Source organism: Puma concolor, chromosome A2 (assembly GCF_028749965.1).
Source record: "Puma concolor isolate L17-30 chromosome A2, mPumCon1.1.hap2, whole genome shotgun sequence".
Taxonomy (NCBI): domain Eukaryota; kingdom Metazoa; phylum Chordata; class Mammalia; order Carnivora; family Felidae; genus Puma; species Puma concolor.
Genome location: NC_141668.1, coordinates 114115244 through 114134291, shown reverse-complemented (window position 1 = coordinate 114134291; position 19048 = coordinate 114115244). Strand labels below are relative to the sequence as shown.

The 19048-nt window shown below is 41.2% G+C and overlaps 1 protein-coding gene and 1 non-coding gene across 2 annotated transcripts in view; both read right to left on the bottom strand.

Moving 5' to 3' along the window:
* Positions 1–19048, bottom strand: part of CFAP92 (cilia and flagella associated protein 92 (putative)) — a 76101-nt gene that overhangs the window by 32219 nt on the left and 24834 nt on the right. The window contains exon 10 of the mRNA XM_086697305.1: positions 1048–1952. Within this exon, the coding sequence (XP_086553431.1) occupies positions 1048–1952 (905 nt within the window). The remainder of the gene's footprint in view (positions 1–1047; positions 1953–19048) is intronic.
* TRNAL-UAG (transfer RNA leucine (anticodon UAG)) lies at positions 17258–17342 on the bottom strand. The gene has a single exon. It is a non-coding gene; the product is annotated as a tRNA-Leu (tRNA).

Here is a 19048-nt window from a genome sequence, read left to right as displayed (position 1 = left end):
TATTCCCAGCTTCTTTTACTTGGTATGTTTTCAAGCTTCATCCATGTTGAAGTACGTGGATCAGTACTTCATTCCTTTTTCATGGCTGAACATTATTCATGTGTATGGATATATCACATCTTGTTCATTGGTTGCAGCACACTGGCTTGTTTCCGCTTTGTGACTATTATAAATAATGATGCTGTGAACATTCCTGTACAAGTTTTTGCATGGACTTATGTTTTCAGTTCTCTTGGGCAGGTAACTAGACATATTGCCAGCTTCTCCACAGTGCTTCTTGGCCCACTAGCACATCAAGACAGGTCCCCGCAGGGCCGCTCTTCCCTCCTGGGTGGATGCACTCAACCTCAGGACTACCTGCTATTGTCATCATCTGGGTCCTGGGGCAACTGAATTCCAAAGACAGAGAGAGAGTGTTCCCAGACTAAAACAGGGAGGTCCTTTTAACCCGAACTAGGATACATGTAAATAATGAAAGGAAAAGAGAATTGTCAGGAAACCAAAACTAAAGAATGGAAGGACCATAAGGGGCCACCTGCTCTAGCCCCGAATCAGACACTTGAATTGCCTCTCCAATATCCCCACTGAGCAGTCATCAGGTGCTCCTGGAGGCCATCAGGGAAGGGAAACCCTCTGCACCTGAGGCAGCTTTCCCAGCCCCAAAAAAATCAGAAAGGCCTTCCTTGGGGTGAGTTGAAATCTATTTCCCTGTAGTGTCCATCTTACGGCCATATAGAACATTCTTCTCCTTGTTAGCCAAGTAGGCCCCTCAGAAGTGTGAAGGCAGACCCATTTTCCTCAACCACCCTCTCTTCTAGATGCCCCTAAAGTCGTCTCTTCATCCAAAGGCAAGCAACTGCTTCTGTGATCAAGGCCAAGTACAGAGCCCTGTAAAGTGCTTTACAATAAACCCCAAGAGGAGCTGAATCAGCATATCCTCCTCACAGATGAACATACTGAACCTGATCCTGGCTTCAAAAGATTTCCCCACTCACTCAGCATCCAGACATGATGACTTTTACATGAAACACAAAACCACGCACTCACCGGCTTTGATGGCTGTCCCACAGCCGCTTTAAACCTTGGTCAGCCAAACCTTCCAGAATGAGAAGATGGATCTTCCCATCCAGCAGGTGGAAGCCAGTGAGCACATCCAGGTCCTGCCTTTCCTGGATCCTCATGTGCATCTTAAAGGCAGACAGAATCTGCTGGATGTTCCCAGCAGAGTAGGCGTCCAGATCAAGGGCCTTGGCATTGATCATGGAGATGTCCTGCAGCAGGCTGGAGAGGAGGGAGATCTTTCTGGAGTCAAACACGAAAATGATGCGGCCAAACAGGGTGCCTGTAAGTTCAGGGTCAGGGGCTTCGGCGCTGGCCCGCAGTGGCACTGCAATGTCCACCCGCAGCTTGAGCTGGGAGTTGGCTTCAAGGTAGTTGCCCATGGGCACTGAGCTGTGCTGAAAGCCATCCGTGGGGACCCGAAACCCCACAACCTTCCTGCTCCTGCCATCCCGGCCATGGTGTGTGGGCTTGGGCTCACACCTGTGGATGGGGACCACCAAGTTCAAGTACTTGTGGCCAAGGAGAAGGTCGGCAAAACTGACCTTGGCAACCCCATAAGGGTCCCATATCTTGTTTTGGGATTCAAAGGGGTTGTTCTCTGTCTCTTCCGGAGAGATGAGGGCCTGGAGGTTGAGGTGTGAATCCAAGGGGTCATCCCCAAATAGGGTGGGCTTCCAGGAATACTCTTCTAACTTGCGGTCCCTGTCGTGAACCTCCACAACCATGGGGGGCCCCTCCAGGTATTCCCTCAGGTCACTGGGCTGCATTGGCCCAAGAAAGATGACATTGATGTCCTGGAAGTAGATGTGTACTCCATGGGGCTTCCCCTCCGTCTTGTGAACTGGAGTCTTAAAGAACTTGTACTTGCAGTACACGGGGGTGCACAGCCTCTAGGAGAGAGTGAGGTGACGACAGATCACCAGGATGCAGTGGCAGTCACCCTGCCTCCTCTTTAAAGGAAGAATCCCACACGGGCTCAAATCCTAATGTCGCATTTGTCACCTGCAGCCCCTGTGGCCTGGATTTCCTCATCCACAAATACTGATGAAAACCCTGCTCTGCCAGGTAATCCCTGGGATTAGGTGACATATGTGAAAGCATCAAGATGGTGGCTGACACAAGACAAGGGCTTAATAAGTATTAAGTCACTATTTCCTCCTCCCAAACTGAGTGTCATTAAGACAGTCCACGTGCATTTTGCACACCTGTATTTTTACTTCCAAGCCCAGGGCTAGGTGCAGAAAAGGCGGAGGTAAGTGGTTTTTAGAAAAGGTAATCCATATTTCCCAGACATCCATCTGGAGGGCTGGCATGGGCTCATCTTCAGCATATCACTAGGTATTCAAGGAGAAAGATACAAGGTGAGGAAAGGCTCAGAGGTTTGGGGCTTAAGAGGGCATGGAAAATGAGATGGAAAGGAGGGACAGAAAACAGGGAATCTTGCAACTTTTAACCTTGGGGCTAAGATTTTATTATCAAAAGTTATCCCTTATGCAAGTTTATGATCTGAATTCATACCCCAAGTGTACTACTTATTTTACACAGAAACTGAAAATTTACTTTTAAATAATCCTGGGCTGGTATGCTCCCAGGTACCTGGGAGAAGCAATCAAGAAACCTAGAGAAATCCACATTCAACCTTGGCCTCAGAGAATCCCCACAGATAAAGTCCAATTAAATGTGAGCTCATAGTAAAAAATCACAAAATAACTAAGGTAAAAGGTACTACTAGCAAAATTGGTTGCACAAAGGCATAAGATATTAGAATTATCAGATACATATAAACTAAATATATTTGGTTATGTGTATAAAAAGGAATATCAAGGTCAAATCTATTGTATTTCAATTTACTGGTGATGAATAAAGATATCACCTAGAATACCATAAAAACATAAAATGCCTAGAAAGAAATGCAATAAAAGATGTGTAAGACCTGTACACACTGAAAACTACAAACTATTGCAGAGAGAAATTAAAGAAAATCTAAATAGAGAAATACACAGTTTTCATGGTCAGAAAAATGCAATTAATTCTAGATGAATCATAGATCTAAATACAAAAGCTGAAATTTTACATCTTCTAGAAGAAGACATAGGAGAGAATCTTCATGAACGAAGGATAAGATCTCTTTGACAGGACACAAAAAAGCACTAGTTATAACAGCCAGAGTTAATAAAATGGACTTTGTCAAATAAAGTCGAGTCCTCAACTGGCATAAAATATGGGCAATACCTAAACATCTGATAAAGGACTTGTATGCAGACTATAAAAAGAACATCTATAAAACAATAATAAAAAAGAAAAATTAAAACTGGTCAAGATGAACTTTAAAATTTGGCTAAATGGAGTAAGCACATCTGCCATGTATCTCCCGGTGAATGCAACCAAAAACTGTAGACAGAATGCATGGAGCTGCTGTCAGAGGTCTCTGGAAAGTAAAAGGTAATGGGTAGAATGCAGAAAGAGAACAAACTCAAAGTACAACCAATCTAGCTGTGAGTTTCCTGGATTTTATCTTCCTCCTGTATGTCACAGACTGGATTCAAAAGGAAGCCTGAATCCCAGAATTGTGCACCAGGCATTGACAGAGCTCTAAGAGAAGCCCTTTCTTTCTGTTCTAAAGAATGGGAGGAGGGACTCCCCCCCCCACCACGCTCCCCCGCCACTACAGGGTACAAAGAGTAGAGGTTGGGGAGGATCTCCTGTTGTTTTTCTCTCCTGGCCCTGCCCTCATTCAAGTTCAAGTTCCAACGCTGCAATCTGATGGCAGTGGCAGCAACTGGGCAGGCACTGAAAAAACTTTTGTTTGTTTTTTGAAGGTTTTAAGTAATAAATACACCCAATGTGGAGCTCAAACTTACAACCCCGAGATCAAGAGTCGCATGCTCTACCAACTGACCCAGCCACCCACCCCAAAGGCACCTAAAAATCCGAAAGAGGGAAATCCTCTTTGACCAAAGGAACTGTGATACAAAGTGTGTGGCACACCCTCGCTATTGTTTTTACTCTACATATCTTCCCACCACCTATTCTCAGAAGCAGTCCAAGTCCCAGGAAAGGCATGTTAGAGTGGAAACACTAAAGATACACCTTTCAAGCCAGCAGACCAGGAAGAGGATTCCTTAGGAACTGGAGAGTGTAGATAGGAGGAAAATCAAGAAAAGGATTCCATAAAGCTATGTGTAAACTTGGGCTTATACCTGAACTGTGCATGTGTGGATCTGGCCTTAAGCAGCATACCAGGGGTTCTGAGAACTGAACTATAGAGAGACCACTGCACAGGTCTCAGACTAGCCCCTGAGTAGTGCACATGCAGCACAGGCTTAAATATCACTACAAAATATTTGAATACTGAATTGGCCTTAAAACCACAGCTACAGAAGGTAAACTGGAAATTACACCTTCACCCTAACTGTGGTTATTGTCTAATAAAACAAAGAAACCAACATTCTCCATAGGATTTAAAAAGACTCAGGGGCTCATAACATAATATTTAAAATGTCTAAGATATAATCCAAAATTACTTGACATACAAAGAACTAGGAATGTTGACCAATTATCAGGGGGAGAGACAACCAACAAATGCCAACTCTGAGATGACATGAATACTGGAGTTATCAGATGAAAACTTTAAGACCACAATTATAATCATTCTCCAACAAGTAACTGCAAACATTCTTGAAACAAATGGAAGGTAACCAGTCTCAGCAAATAGAAACAATAACAAAGAACCAAAGGGAAATTTTAGAACTAAAAAATATAACTGAAATTAAATATTTGCTGGATGGCCCAAAGAACAAAATGGAGATGACAGAGGAACAAGTATGTGACCTTGAGGATAGATCAATAGAAAGTATGCAACCTGAACACATAGAGAAAGAAAGACTGAAAATTAAAAGTAAACTGAGCCTCAAGGACCTGTGGGACAATATGAAAAGGTCTCACATTTGTATCATCAGAGCTCTAGGAGGAGAGAAGAAACTTGTATAAAAGATATCTGAGGAGGCTGGGAAGATGGCAGAGTAGGAGGACCCTAAGCACACACCTCTTCCCACAGATACAACGAGATAACGCTCACATCAGTGTAAATAACCCAGAAAATGATCTGAAGACTAACAGAACAACTCCACAACTAAAGGTAGAGAAGAGGTCACATCAAAGAAGGTGGGAAGGGGAAAGACATGGTTTGGGAAAGAGACGAACTGTGTCCGTATGTGGTGGGAAAGGAGCCAATGTTGCAGAGAAGGCCAAAAAATAGACTTTCACACCAGGGAGCCCACAAAGGGAAGACGAATCCCCATAACATGTGGTATTGAAAGAAAGAGGGTCTGAGTTTTGTGACTGAGACTTAAAGCCTAGAATTTTAGAAATCAGTAGATTCAGCCCTGGGAGAGCCCAGAAGACATTAGAAAGTAGAGTTCTCACCCTTAAAGAGACTGCATAACAAACAACCCAGGCAGACACAGCCTAGAAGCACCAGTTTGAAAAATGCCAGGGGTGGTGAGGGCAGAGAAGAGGGAGAGTGATTCACTCATCGCAAATCATGGCCCAGAGAGGCAGGGATAACAGGGAAACCTCTCCAGGAACAAAGGAGCTGGCAGGTGCCATTTCCCTCCCCTAGCCCCAGCAAAAACATACGGCCACCTGCAGGAACCAGTGCATCACTGACACTCACTACCTAACTGGCTTACACCAAGGTCTCCCCCACTCCACAAACTTTGGTAGACCTACCCTTCCCAGTCATGCTTGCCTCAGTCCCCACACTGCAGGGCCCTTCTCCCAGAAAACGGGCACAAACTGCACCAACACCTCATCTCCCGACCTGCATATTTTGTGGGACCTTAGTTCTAGCAGGAGCAGCTGTGCTGGCAGGTCTCATTTCACAAGCAAACCAGTGCACACCTTATTAAAATGCACCCCACCCCTGCTGGGAGCCAAACACTGCCCACAACAGGCAAAAACAGCCTCTGCAGGCAACTGGACTGAAAAAAAGGGAGGGTGCCAGGACTCAACAGCAGGGTATAAACAACACACATAGGAGGCACTCCCTGAAGCGCCAGGTCCCAGGGAACAGGGGACACTGCAGAGCCACTATAGGACTTTTTCTTCATAAGACCATTACCTTCAAGAGCAGGAGAAGTAGCTGACTTTCCTAACACAGAGAAACAGTCACAGAGAGTTAGACAAAATGAGGAGACAGAGAAAGATGCCCCAAATGAAAGAACAGGACCAAACCATAGCAAGAGACATAAGCAAAATGGATAGAAGTAATATGCCTGATAGAGAATTTAAAGTAATGATCGTAAAGATGCTCACTGGAGAAAATAGTGGAGGACTTCAGTGAGATCCTTAACAAAGAGATAAAAAAAAGAATCAATCAGAGATGAAGAACAAAATAAGTGAAATTTAAAATACATTTGATGGAATAAATAGGAGGCTAGATGAAGCAGAGGAATGATTTAATAACCTGGAAGACAGTAAAGTAACCAAGATGAGCAAATGAGACAACAAAAATTATGCAAATTGAGAATAGTGTTATGAAACTCAGCAACTCCATCAAGCATAATAACTTTCATATTATAGGGATCTCAGAAGGGGGCGCCTGGGTGCTCAGTCAATTAAGCATCTGACTCTTGATTTTGGCTCAAGTCATGATCTCACTGTCATGAGATAGAGCCCCATGTCAGTCTCGGTGCTGGGCATGGAGCCTGCTTAAGATTCTCTTTCTCCCTCTCTCTCTGCCCCTCCCCAACACGTGCTCTCTCAAAAACAAACAAAATTTTTAATAAAATATAAGGATCCCAAGAGAAGAAGAGAGAGAAAAGAGATCAGAAAGTTTATTTGAAGGGGGGCCTGGGTGGCTCTGGCGGTTAACCAACCGACTTCAGCTCAGGTCATGATCTCGCAGTTTGTGAGTTTGAGCCTCTGCACTGACAGCTCAGAGCCTGGAGCCCATTTCAGATTCTGTGTCTCCCTCTCTCTGCCACTGCCCCACTCATGCTCTGTCTCTCTTCCTTCGAAAATTAACAAACATTAAAAAAGAAGAGCCCATGCACCAAAAACCATAAAATACCTAAGAATAAATCTAACCAAAGAGGTGAAAAATCTATACACTGAAAACTATAGAAAGCTTATGAAAGAAAATGAAGAAGACACAAAAAAATGGAAAAAGATTCCATGCTCCTGGATAGGAAGAACAAATATTGTTAAAATGCCAATACTACCCAAAGCAATCTACATATTTGATGCAATCCCTACCAAAATAACACCAGCATTCTTCACAGAGCTGGAACAAACAATCTTAAAATTTGTATGGAATCAGAAAAGACGCCAAATAGCCAAAGCAATCTTGAAAAAGAAAACCAAAGCAGGAGGCATCTCAATCCTGGACTTCAAGCTGTATTACAAAGCTGTAACCATGAAGACAGTATGGTACTGGCACAGAACAGACACTCAGATCAATGGAACAGAATAGAGAACACAGAAATGGACCCACAAATGTATGGCCAACTAATCTTTGACAAAGCAGGAGAGAATATCCAATGGAATCAAGACAGTCTCTTCAGCAAGTGGTACTGGGAAAACTGGACACACTGACATGCAGAAAAATGAACCTGGACCACTTTCTTACACCATACACAAAAATAAACTCAAATTGGATGAAAGACCTAAATGTAAGGCAGGGAGCCATCAAAGTCCTCAAGGAGAAAGCAGGCAAAAACTTCTTTGATCGTAGCTGCAGCAATTTCTTTTTAAATATTTCTTTTAATGTTTTTTTTATTTATTTTTGAGACAGAGAGAGACAGAGCATGAGCAGGGGAGGGGCAGAGAGAGAGACACACACAGAATCCAAAGCAGGCTCCAGGCTCTGAGCTGTCAGCACAGAGCCCAACGCGGGGCTCGAACTCATGGAATGTGAGATCATGACCTGAACCGAAGTCAGATGCCCAACCTACTGAGCCACCCAGGCGCCCCTAGCTGCAGCAACTTCTTAACACGTCTCCAGACACAAGGGAAACAAAAGCAAAAATGAACTACTGGGACCTCATCAAAATTAAAAGCTTCTGCACAGTAAAGAAACAATCAGCAAAACTAAAAGGCAAGTGACAGAATGGGAGAAGATATTTGTAAACAACATGGCAGAGAAAGGGTCAGTATCCAAAATCTATAAAGACCTTATCCAACTCAACACCCAAAAAACAAATAAGCCAGTGAAGAAATGGGCAAAAGACAGGAATAGACACTTCTCCAAAGAAGACATCCAGATGGCCAATCGACACATGAAAAAATGCTCAACATCACTCATCATCAAGCAAACAAAAATCAAAACCACAATGAGATACTACCTCACACCTGTCAGAATGGCTAACATTAACAACTCAGGCAACAACAGATGTTGGCGAGGATGCAGAGAGACAGGATCCCTTTTGCACTGCTGGTGGGAATGCAAACTGGGGCAGCCACTCTGGAAAACAGTATGGAGGGTCCTCAAAAAATTAAAAATAGAACTACCCTACGACCCAACAATTTCACTACTAGGCATTTATCCACGGGATACAGTTATGCTGTTTCGAAGGGCCACATGTGCCCCCATGTTTATAGCAGCACTATCAACAATAGCCAAAGTATGGAAAGAGCCCAAGTGTCCACTGATGGATGAATGGATAAAGAAGATGTGGTATATAGATACAATGGAGTATCACTCAGCAATCAAAAAGAATGAAATCTTGCCATTTACAACTACGTGGATGGAACTAGAGGGTATTATGCTAAGTGAAATTAGTCAGAGAAAGACAAATATCATATGACTTCACTCATATGAGGACTTTAAGACACAGAACAGATGAACACAAGGGAAGGGAAGCAAAAATATAAAAACAGGGAGGGGGACAAAACACAAGAGACTCTCAAATGTGGAGAACAGACAGAGGGTTACTGGAGGGGGTGTGGGAGGGGGTGGGGGGATGGGCTAAGTGGGTAAGGGGCACTAAGGAATCTTCCCCTGAAATCATTGTTGCACTATATGCTAACTTGGATGTAATTTTTTTTAATTAAATTAAATTAAAAATAGCCTATAAGGCTACCAGCAAACTTTTCAGCAGAAACTTTACAGGTCAGAAGGGAGTGGCATGAGGGGCGCCTGGGTGGCGCAGTCGGTTAGGCGTCCGACTTCAGCCAGGTCACGATCTCGCGGTCCGTGAGTTCGAGCCCCGCGTCGGGCTCTGTGCTGACAGCTCAGAGCCTGGAGCCTGTTTCAGATTCTGTGTCTCCCTCTCTCTCTCTGCCCCTCCCCTGTTCATGCTCTGTCTCTCTGTGTCTCAAAAATAAATAAATGTTAAAAAAAAAAAAAAATTAAAAAAAAAAAAAAAAAAAGAAGGGAGTGGCATGATATCTTCAAAGTGCTGAAAGGGAAAAAGCTGCAGCCAAGAATACTCTATCCAGCTAGTCTATCATTCAGAATAGAAGGACAGATAAAGAGTTTCTCAAACAAACAAAAACTAAAGGAGTTCATGACCACTAAACCAGCCCTGCAAGAAATATTAACAGGAAATCTTTTTTCTTTATTTTTTTAATGTTTATTTGTTTTTGAGAGAGAGAAAGAGAGACAGAGTGCAAGTGGGGGAGGGCAGAGAAAGAGGGACACACAGACATAGAATTCAAAGCAGGCACCAGGCTCTGAGATGTCAGCATAGAGCCCGACGCAGGGCTCGAACCCATGAACCGTGAGATCATGACCTGAACCGAAGTCAGACGCTTAACCAACTGAGCCACCCAGGCGCCCCTTAATGGGAACTCTTTGAGTCTAATGGAAAGAATACAGGTGAGAGTATGAAAAATAAAAACTACACAAGCATTAAAAATAAGTATTTCTTTGAATATGAGTCAAGGGACTCATAAAGTAAAAGGATGTAAAATATGACATCATATGACACTAAAACATGGGAGGGAAGAGGAGTAAAGAATGGGTTCAAATATATGCAACCATCAATTTAACATAGACTGCTCTATGCAGAAGATGTTATATACAAACATAATAGTAACCACAAATAAAAAGACACTAATAAATATGCAAAGAATAAAAAAAAAGAAATCCAAATATATCACTAAAGAAAACCATCAAACCATGAAAGAGAGAAAGAGAAGAAAGGATCAGGGAAAATCTTCAGAAACAACCATAAAACAAGTAATAAAAAGGCAACAAATACATAACTATCAATAATTACTCTGAATGTAAATGGACTAAATGCTCCAATCAAAAGACATAGGGTGTGGGGCGCCTGGTGGCTCAGTCAGTTAAGTGTCCGACTTCAGCTCAGGTCACGACCTCACAATTTGTGAGTCCAAACTCCACACTGGGCTCACTGCTGTCAGTGCAGAGCCCACTTTGGATCCTCTGCCCCCATCTCTCTCTGCCCCTCCCCTGTGTGTGCTCTCTCTCTCAAAAATAAGTAAATATTTAAAAAATTTAAAAAAACCTTCTCCAGAATAGATTACATATTAGGCCACAAGACAAACCTCGAGAATACTGAAGTCATAACATGCACCTTTTCTGATCACGACACTATGAAACTAGAAGTCAATCACCAGAAAAAAACCTGGAAATATCACAAATACATGGAGGTTAAATAACATGCTAGTAAACAATGAATGGCCCACCAGGAAATAAAATAAGAAATTTTAAAAAAATACATGGAAACAAATGAAAATGAAAACACAAAGCTCAAAACCTTTGGGACACAACAAAGGTGGTTCTAGGAAAGATGTTTATAGCAATACAGACTTATCTCAAGAAACAAAAAAATCTCAAATAAACAACTTAACCTTACACCTAAAGGAGCTAGAAAAAGAATAACAAAACCTAAAACCAGCAGAAGGAAGGAAACAACAAAGATTAGAAAAGAAAAGTGATATAGAAACTAAAACAAACAATAGAACAGATCAATGAAACAAGGAGCTGGTTCTTCAAAAATAATAAATAAAATTGATAAGTTTCTAGCCAGACTTATCAACAAAAACAAAAAAGTGGAAAGGAGCCAAGAAAATAAAAACATATAAAAGAGAAGAGAGATAAAAATAAAAAATTAAATTAAAAAAGAGAGCAGGGATAACAACAAACACCACAGAAATACAAACAATTATAAGAGAATATTATAAAAAAAACTACACGCCCACAAATCGGACAACTTAGAAGAAATGGATAAATTCCTAGAAACATATAACCTACCAAAACTGAATCAGGAAGAAATAGAATTTGAACAGATTGATTACCAGGAAAGAAATTGAATTGGTAGTCACAAAACTCCCAACAAACGAAAAATCCAGGACCATTTGCTTCACAGGTGAATTCTATCAAACATTTAAAGAAGAGTTAATACTCCACACCCGAAAACAAATAACCCAATGAAGAAATGGGCAGAAAACATGAATAGACACTTCTCTAAAGAAGACATCCGGATGGCCAACAGGCACATGAAAAGATGCTCAACGTCGCTCCTCATCAGGGAAATACAAATCAAAACCACACTCAGATATCACCTCATGCCAGTCAGAGTGTCCAAAATGAACAAATCAGGAGACTATAGATACTGGAGAGGATGTGGAGAAACGGGAACCCTCTTGCACTGTTGGTGGGAATGCAAATTGGTGCAGCCACTCTGGAAAACAGTGTGGAGGTTCCTCAGAAAATTAAAAATAGACCTACCCTATGACCCAGCAATAGCACTGCTAGGAATTTACCCAAGGGATACAGGAGTGCTGATGCATAGGGGCACTTGTACCCCAATGTTTATAGCAGCACTCTCAACAATAGCCAAAATGTGGAAAGAGCCTAAATGTCCATCAACTGATGAATGGATAAAGAAATTATGGTTTATATACACAATGGAGTACTATGTGGCAATGAGAAAGAATGAAATATGGCCCTTTGTAGCAACGTGGATGGAACTGGAGAGTGTGATGCTAAGTGAAATAAGCCATACAGAGAAAAACAGATATCATATGTTTTCACTCTTATGTGGATCCTGAGAAACTTAACAGGAACCCATGGGGGAGGGGAAGAAAAAAAAAAAAGAGAGGTTAGAGTGGGAGAGAGCCAAAGCATACGAGACTCTTAAAAACTGAGAACACAATGTGGGCTTTTCAGTAAAATAAATAAATAAATAAATAAATAAATAAATAAATAAATAAATAAATAAAAAATAAAAACTGAGAACAAACTGAGGGCTGATGGGGGGTGGGAGGGAGGGAGGGTTGGTGATGGGTATTGAAGAGGGCACCTTTTGGGATGAGCACTGGGTGTTGTATGGAAACCAATTTAACAATAAATTTCTTATATTGAAAAAAAAATAATGAAGAGTTAATACCTATTATTCTCAAACTATTTCCAAGAATAGAAAAGAAAGGAAAACTTCCAAATTCATTCCATCAGGCCAGCATTACTCTGATACCCAAATCAGATAAAGACATCACAAAAAAAGAACTATAGGCCACTCTCATTGGTGAACACAGATGCAAAAATCCTCAACAAAATAATAGCAAACCAAATCCAACAATACATTTAAAAAATTTTTTCACCATGATCAAGTGGAATTTATTTCTGATTTGTAAAGGTAGTTCAATATTTGCAAATCAATCAACATGATGCATCACATCAATAAGAGAAATGATAAGAACCATATGATCATTTCCACAGAGGCAGAAAAATCATTTAACGAAGTATGACATTTATTCATGATAAAAAAAAAACCTCAACAAAGTAGGTTTAGAGGGGAAATACCTCAACATAATAAAGGCCTTCTATGAAAAACCAACAGCTAATATCATTGCCAATGGTGAAAAACCAAGAGCCTTTTCCGTAAGGTCAGGACCAAGACAAGGATGCCCACTCTCACCACTTCTTAAATGACAAATGACAATCAACAGATGCTAACACCAAATGACACCTCTTGGAATTACCGGACAAGAATTTTAAAGCAAGTATGAACATTACTGAATCAAGTGGAAAAAAAAATTTTTTTAAGTCTCAGCAAAGAAATAAAGAAGAACCAAATGAAAATTTTTATTTTTTTAAGTAGGCCTCACACCCAGCATGGAGCCCAATGTGAGGCTTGAACTCATGACCCTGAAACCAAGACCTATGCTGAGATCCAGAGTTGGAGGCTTAATTGACTGAGCCACCCAGGCACCACCCAAATGGAAATTTTAGAATTGAAAAATGCAATAACTAATATTTTAAAACTCAATGGATGGGCTCAATAACAGAATGGAAAGGACAGAGAAAAGATCTGGTGAACTTGAAGATAAAACTATATACATTATCCAATCTGAAGAACATAGAGGAAAAATAAGCTAAAAACAAATGAGCTAAAACTTCAGGGACCTGTGGGGACTATAACAAAAGAACTAACCTTCGTGTCATTGGAGTCCTAGAAGGAGAGAAGAACAAGGGTAGTACTAAAATGTATTTAAAGAAATAATGGCTGGAATGGGGGGAGGGTTAAGATGGCAGAGGAGTAGGGCAACCCTAAGCTTGCCTCCCCACACACCAAACAGCTAGATAAATATCAAATCATTCTGAACACCCAAGAAATTGATGGAAAGTCTTAGAGAACAAAGCTACACATTTACAAACAGAAAAAATGACCCGTGAAAGGTAGGAAGTGCAGACTTGATTTGTGGTAGAAAAGAGCCCCAGGTGCTGTGGTGGGAAGGGAGCCCTCAATGCGGAGAGAGTAGCTAGAGAGAGACAGAGAGAAACAATGGGTAAAAAAAGAGTGAAAATGTGCATGGGGGATTGCACAAGAAAACTGCTCCCCAAAACCATTGACAGGAAAAAAGGAGAGGATTTCAGTACTGCCAGTTTTTTTTTCAGTTTGTTTATTTATTTTCATAGAAAGAAAGTGCACACGTGAGCAAGGGAGGGGCAGACAGAGATGGAGAGAGAATCCCAAGCACGCTCTGTGCTGTCAGCATGGAGCCCTACGTGGTACTCGATCTCATAAATTGTGAGCTCATGACCTGAGCCAAAATCAAGAGTTGGATGTTCAACCAACTGATGCAACCCAGGTGCCCAACAATATCACCAGTTCTTATAAACAGCAGAGCACGCAGAGTCTGAAATTTCGGACTTCAGCCCCTGGTGATGCTACAGCAAGGAAGTGGGGTGGAGCCTTAGGAGCAGGCAGCACATCTAAAGATCCCCTGGGTCACATGGCGAAAAGCAGTTCCCCAGCTTGGAGTGCATTTGGTAGAGGTGATATGGCCTCTCCATGGTTAAAAGACCTGGTGGGCACCATAGAGCTGCCCCGTTCACCAGTATAGGAACAAAGACACCAGCTGAGGGCAGCAAACCCTGGCACCAGCTGTGTGTTGCAATTTACCATAAATACTGAGCCACTACTGCTGCACAATCACACAAATGTTTTCTGGGACAAGCTGGCACCAGCCACAGCACAGAGAGATCCTCCCCCAGAGGATTAGTGCTGGTCTGAAGTGTGGGGATCTCTGAAGTGTGGGGTTTTGAAACACAGCCATACCTGAGAGATAAGACACAGAAGGGCAACAGCACCTGGCAGGCAGACAGCTTGGACACAGACAGGGTGAAGGTGGGGATCTAACAAAGGCTGGAGATACAGGAAGGATGACTGATGCGTGTCTGTGAGGGTATGGACCTTCCACTCCAGAGACTAGAGAGAAGGCTGAAGTCATTTTCACCCCTAGCCCACCAGCACTGACTGACTTCAGTGAGCTAAACGGCACCACCAAGTGGAGAACGGAGCCATTACACCAAGCCGTGCCCACTCCTCCCTCCAGGCACATCTCCAATAGGGCAAGTCCACCTGAGAATCAGAACAGCAGTCCCCTCCCCCCAAGACCAGCACAAACCCCTTGCCCACACCAAGTCTACTGATCATAGAGTGCTGCAAAGCTTCAGTTCTAGGGGAAACAGGATCTAGCTTCCTTCAGGTTTTTGGTTGGTTGATTGGTTGGCTGATTCTGTTTTTGTTTTGCTTTGTTTTTCTTGGATACAGAAAGAGCAAGTTTTGTTTATTTACTTATTTTTTAATTTTTGTCCTTTTTTTTCTATCAAGCTGCTCTTAACAAGCAGACCAAAGCATACCTAGAATCTAGCTTTCTTTATTTTATTTAAAAATTTTTTTAATTTAAATTAAATTTAATTTAATTTTTCCTCCAAAATGACAAGATGGAAGAATTAATCCCAAAAGAAAGAAGGAATAAATGATGGTCAGGGATTTAATCAATACAGATATAAGTAAAATGTCTGAATCAGAATGTAAAACAATTATAAGGATTCTAGCTGGGCTTGAAAAAACAACAACAACGACGACACTAGAGAATCCCTTATTGCAGAGATAAAACAGCTAAAATCTAGTCAGACCAAAATTTAAAATGCCATAACCGAGATGCAAATCTGAGTGTATGCCATGCCAGCGTGGATGGATGAAGCAGAGGAACAAATTAGTGATACAGACGACAAAATTATGAAACACAATGAAGCGGAAAAAAAGTGGTAATGGATCAGAAGGTAGACTTAGGGAATTCAGTGACTTATTAAAACAGAATAACACTCATATCATAGAAATCCCAGAAGATGGAGAGAAAAAGGGACAGAAGATTTATTTGAACAAACTACAGCTGAAAACTTCCCTAATCTGGGGAAGAATGCAAACATCAAAATCCAAGAAGTACAGAGAACTCCCATTAAATTCAACAAAGGCTGGCCATCACCAAGGCATATCATAGTAAAATTCACAAAATACACAGACGAGGAAAGAATCCTGAGGGCAGCAAGGGGAAAAAAGTCCTTAATGTACAAGGGAAGACAGATCAGGTTCTCAGCAGATCTGTCCACAGAAACTTGGTACACCAGAAGGGAATGACAGGATATATTCAATATGCTAAATGGGGAAAATACGCAGCCAAGAATACTTTACCTAGCAAGGCAGTCATTCACAATAGAAGGAGAGATAGATTTCCCCAAACAAAAACTAAGGGGTTTGTGACCATTAAACTAGCCTTGCAAAAAATATTAAGGGGGACTCTGAGTGGGGAGAAAAAGACCAAAAGCAACAAAGACTAGAAAGAAACAGAGAACATCACCAGAAACACCAAGTATACAGATAACACAATGGCACTAAACTCATATCTTTCAATAATCCCTCTGAATGTAAATGCTCCAATCAAAACACATAGGGTATCAGAATGGATAAAAACACAAGATCCATCTATATGCTACCTACAAGATACTCATTTTAGACCTAAAGACACCTGCAGATTGAAAATGAAGGGATGAAAACCATCTATCATGAGAATGGACACCAAAAGAAAGCCAGAGTAACCATATACTTATATCAGATAAACTTTTAAAAAATGGAAAAAAAAAAAACCTACTTTATTTATTTTGAGAGTGAGAGAGTGAAGGAGGAGCAGAGAGAGAGAAAGGGGGAGAGAGAGAGAGAGAGAGAGAATTAATCCCAAGTATGCTCCACATTGTCAGCACAGAGCTGAAAGTGGAGCTCCAATTCACGAACCATGAGGTCATGACCTGAGCCAAAACTAAGAGTTGGGCACTTAACCGACTGAGCCACCCAGGCACCCCTAAACTAGATTTTAAACCAAAGACTGTAACAAGAGATAAAGAAGAGCATTATATCATAATTAAGGGGTCTACCCATCAAGATCTAACCATTATAAATATTTGTACCCCCAACCTGAAAGCACCCAAATATATAAAAATCAATTAACAACAAACATAAAGAAACTCACTGATGATAATACAATAATACAATAGTAGGGGACTTTAACACCCCACTTACATCAATGGACAGATCATCTAAGCAGAAGATCAACAGGAAAACAATGGCGTTGAATGACACACTGGACTGGATGTACTTAACAGATATATTCAGAACATTCTATCCTAAAGCAGAAGAATTCACATTCTTTTAGAATGCACATGGAACATTCTCCAGAATAGATTACATACTGGGTCACAAATCAGCCCTCAACAAGTACAAAAAGATTGAGATTATACCATGCATATTAAAAAAATTTTTTTTTATTATGTTTCTTTATTTTTGAGAGGCAGAGAGACAGAGCATGAGCGGGGGAGGGGCAGAGAGAGGGAGAGACACAGAATCGGAAGCAGGCTCCAGGCTCTGAGCTGTCAGCACAGAGCCCGACGCGGGGCTCGAACCCACGAACCATGAGATCATGACCTGAGCCTAAGTCAGACACTCAACCGACTGAGCCACCCAGGCATCCTGACCATGCATATTTTCATACCACAATGCTATGAAACTTGAAGTCAACCACAAGAAAAAAAAATCGGAAAGACCACAAATACATGGAGGCTAAAGAACATCCTACTAGAGAATGAATGGGTTAACTAGGAAATTAAAGAAGAAATAAAAAAGTATACGGAAGCAAATGAAAATGAAAACACAAGTCCAAAAACCTTTGGGATGCAGCAAAGGCAGTCCTAAAAGGGAAATATATTGCACTACAGGCTTACCTCAAGAGCAAGAAAAGTCTCAAATACCTAATACTTTAGGTGTAACCTAAATTTACACCTAAAGGAGCTAGAAAAGGAAGAGCAAATAAAGCCTAAAGCCAGCAGAAGAGCAGAAACAAATGATATAGATACAATAAATCCCAGTAGACTAGATCAACAAAACTAAGAGCTGGTTCTTTGAAAGAATTAATAACATTGATAAGTTCCCAGCAAGACTTATCAAAAAGAAAAGATAAATAACCCAATAAAATCACAAGTGAAAGGGGAGAGATCACAACCAACACCACAGAAATATAAACAATTACAAGAGAATTTTATGAAAAATTATATGCCAAGAAACTGGGCAATCTGTGGAAGAAATGGATAAATTTATAGAAACACACAAACTACCAAAACTGAAACAGGAAGAAGTAGAACACTTGAACAGACACATAACCAGAAAAGAAATGAAAATTGTAATCAAAAATCTCCCAACAAACCAAACTCCAGGGCCAGATGGCTTCCCAAGAGAACTCTACCAGACATTTAAAGAGGATTTAAGGGGCGCCTGGGTGGCTCAGTCGGCTAAGCATCCGACTTCGGCTCAGGTCATGATCTCACAGCTTGTGGGTTCGAGCCCCGCGTCGGGCTCTGTGCTGACTGCTCAGAGCCTGGAGCCTGTTTCAGATTCTGTGTCTCCCTCTCTCTCTGCCCCTCCCCCGTTCATGCTCTGTCTCTCTCTGTCTCAAAAATAAATAAACGTTAAAAAAAAAATTTAAAGAGGATTTAATACGTATCCTTCTCAAATTGTTCCAAAAAAATAGAAATGAAAGGAAAACTTCCAAATTCATTCGACAAGGCCAGCATTACCTTGCTTCCAAAACCAGATGACCCCAATAAAAAGGAGATTTACAGACCAACATGGATGATGAACATGGATGAAAAAAATTCTCAACAAGATACTAGCAAATTGAATAAACAGTAAATTAAAAGAATTATTCACCATGATCAAGTGGGATTTATTCCTGGGCTGCAGGGCTGGTTCGATATTTGCAAATCAATCAATGTGATATAACCTCATTAATAAAAGAAAGGATAAGAACCATATGATCCTCTCAATAGATGCAGAAAAAGCATTTGACAAAATCCAGCATCCTTTCTTAATTAAAATGCCCATCAAAGTAGGGACTGGTGGAACATACCTCAACATCATAAAGACCATATACAAAAGACCCACAGCTCATATAATCTTCAATGAGGAAAAACTGAGAGCCTTTCCCCTATAGTCAGGAACAAGACAAGGATGTCCACTCTCACCATTACTATTTAATACAGTAGTGAAAGTCTTAGCCTCAGCAATTAGACAACAAAAAGAAATAAAAGGCATCCAAATGGGCAAGGAAGAAGTCAAACTTCGACTATTTGCAGATGACATGATACTCTATGTAGAAAACCTGAAACATTCCACCAAAA